Source organism: Chaetura pelagica, unplaced genomic scaffold, assembly GCF_000747805.2.
Source record: "Chaetura pelagica isolate M959 unplaced genomic scaffold, ChaPel_1.0 scaffold425, whole genome shotgun sequence".
NCBI lineage: Eukaryota > Metazoa > Chordata > Aves > Apodiformes > Apodidae > Chaetura > Chaetura pelagica.
This window is the reverse complement of record NW_009953205.1, coordinates 4,968,004-4,970,719: the sequence shown is the minus strand read 5'-3', so window position 1 is coordinate 4,970,719 and position 2,716 is coordinate 4,968,004. Positions and strand designations below refer to the sequence as shown.

General features: G+C 52.0%; 1 protein-coding gene across 1 annotated transcript in view; it reads right to left on the bottom strand.

Moving 5' to 3' along the window:
- VSTM2B (V-set and transmembrane domain containing 2B) overlaps positions 1-2,704 on the bottom strand; it is a 17,236-nt gene extending 14,532 nt beyond the window's left edge. Inside the window, exons 1-3 of the mRNA XM_009997488.1 lie at positions 2,350-2,704; positions 1,994-2,178; positions 365-436 (exon numbers count right to left, since the gene is read on the bottom strand). Coding sequence (XP_009995790.1) covers positions 365-436; positions 1,994-2,178; positions 2,350-2,704 — 612 coding nt within the window. The remainder of the gene's footprint in view (positions 1-364; positions 437-1,993; positions 2,179-2,349) is intronic.
- Between the last annotated feature and the right edge of the window lie 12 nt (positions 2,705-2,716).

Genomic DNA, 2,716 nt, shown 5'->3' with positions numbered 1-2,716 from the left:
CGCCCTGCCGGCCTGGAGCCATTCACGGGCCCGCATCAATGGGAAAGGGGCTTGTTTCCGGCAGGACTGGGAGGGAAGACTGGGGTTTGCACACGGCAAGGAAAAAAAAAAATAAATGAAACTTCTTTCCTAATCTGGCCCACAGTCCTTTTCCAAGTGGCTAAGGAAGGGCTGTAGGACAAACATCACCTCCTCTTGATTTGTGAGGAATGAGACATGACTGCTAAACTAGCAACAAAGGGTAAAGTTTTGACCCAGCCACGACACACCCAAGAGGTGAAACCTGCCACACTCCCGGCGGGACTGCCATTGAGACCAGTTGCATTTGTGTGCTAGGAAAGGAGGGAAGCACAGTAAATCCCACGTGTACAAGAGGTGGGTGCCACCCAGCTCGAGCTGCACTTACACTGATTTTGGTTGCATCCTTCATTGTTACCTAAAAGAATAGAAAAAAGGAGATTAGGTTCAGCTCTGCTAGCATATCAACTAAATGCCCATATTCCCACCCCAGGGAAAGGACACCACATGGACAGATGCACCGTTTTGCACTTGCCATTCACACAGCCTGTGTGTGGCTGGGAGGAGTTAGTTCCCCAGGTGATGGGGAAGGCAGTAAATCAGTGCCCAGCTTAGGGAGACTGTTCTGGTAAAGCTCCTTTGGTGCTCAGGTAGGTGCTGCCTTCAACCAAGGCTGTGAGCAGCAGCCAAATAACTGCTTGTTGTATGCTGTGCTGCTCACAGTCACTAACATACACCAAGGAAGATGTTTTACCAGCAGCATTAGCACAGCACTGAAATTGTTGGCCATGCTGGATTCCACACTGCTCAGGGCAGAGCTTCAGTCCCGAAACATCCTGGGAGCCGGTATCGCTCAGCTGGTTTCATACTTGGCTATTTTTTTGTCTCCAGCCAACTCCTTTAAACCTAAGTGATGCCTCAAATGTTACTGATGTGCCTCCCAGGGAGATGGTCATCATTCTGCAGGCTTGCCCTGTCATCATTTACTGTAAAAGCAACTCACGGTTTTTATATAAGGTTAAAGAAGACATTTAAATCCAAGCGATTTATTTCCCTGTCTGACAACTGACTTACACTTTCCCCAGCTAGGCGGCATCGCATTAGCTCAGTGTCTATATGCTCTGCATCTCTATTTGAGCTCTGCAGGAAAACAAGTGTGCCACAGAGATGGGAGCTGGCACCGAGGCTGCTGCAGGGCACCCTGCTGGCACAGGGGCCTGGGGCTGGAAAGGATGATGTGCCCCGTGCACAGTATGGCAACACAGTTTGGAAATCCTGCTTTAGCCCACTCCTTGTACAGCCTCATTTGGCACCAGCAAGGTGTCCTGCCCTGGGAGAAGGTCTGCAGAATGAACTGGCTTATGCTGGGGAAGCACAGCTGAAAAATTTCGACTACAGCCCCTCTCCAGGCCAGACGGCTTGCTAGGGGGAGGGGAATGGACACGCAGGATTTAACTCTGCTTTATGCATTTTAATTACTACATCTGTCTGTCTGAAAATGTCTTGCTGAGCTGCAGATGCACACACAGGTGTGTATATGAACCCCAAGAAATTGTGTGCATTTGTGTATGCAGATATGTACTTAACATACCAACAGAAAAATGTGTATCCCTTGTGCCTTTCTCTGCGCTATCAGTGAGCAAACTGAGGCTCTCCCACCTTTTACAATACCTAGCTCAGCTCACAGAAGCACTGGTTTTTGCTTGTCCCCACCTCATACCACAGCTATTTCTGAAGGCCTCTTTTGAGTCCTCATTGCTGGTTTTGTAGCAGGACATCTGTAATTTTCTAGTGAAGTCCCCCGTGGTGCATGCCCTGTCCTCCTACACCCCAGGAGGGCTCAGGTACTCTGCTGCATCTGACAGCTCACCAGCACGGGGTAGAAGCACTCTCCTGGGCCTGCTGGGTTTATTCTGATCACCTTCAGAGCATGTTGCACTTAATTAACTGATGTATCTGCATAGCACTGTATTACCTTGCTCCTGCTGCCAGGGACACTGATGGCTAATTCATGTGCAAGTTCTCTGTCGGGTTCTTTAAGGTACCACCACTGGATTTCCAAGGAGTAGGAGGTGGATCCGCTGGCTCGGAAAGCACAAGGCATCTCAATATCATCTCCCTCCCTAACAGTCACATCTTTGGGAACTTCAGTAAAGGTAGCTGGGAGGGGAAGATACAGTTAGAAGGGCTGGTTAACCAGAGAGATTAAAAGACAAGATCAGTTTTATTTTAGTGCGAGTTGTTTTAGTTTGAGAACTATGCGCTGAGCAAGACAGGGATTTCCTGTAGCCCGGTGATTGCAGGATATGCGGAGCAGCCAGGACTGCGCACCTGGGGCAAGGCCGGGCCGGTTCCCGCCACCCTGCAGCCAGGATCCGCGGCTCCAGCTGAAGGGAAAGTTTGAAGAGGTTCTTGAGAACGCCATCGTTTCCCCAAAAAAGCCCTCGGCTGGATACAGGGGCACCACAGTGTCCCACTGCCCCCTCTCCCCCAGACCCGGCGCGGGGCTGTCCCGGGCTGCGCGCCCGCTGCGCCCCGCTCCGCTGGCTGCGAGGCGCCGAGCCCGCACTGCCGGCAGCTGCGCCGCAACAGTGCCACCTTGTTCTGCCAACAGCCCTCCCCGGGCAGCGCTCCCTGCCCCCAGCCATCGCACTGCCACAGGGAAATGAGGCGGATTTGGAGCCATTGCCGGCAGGAG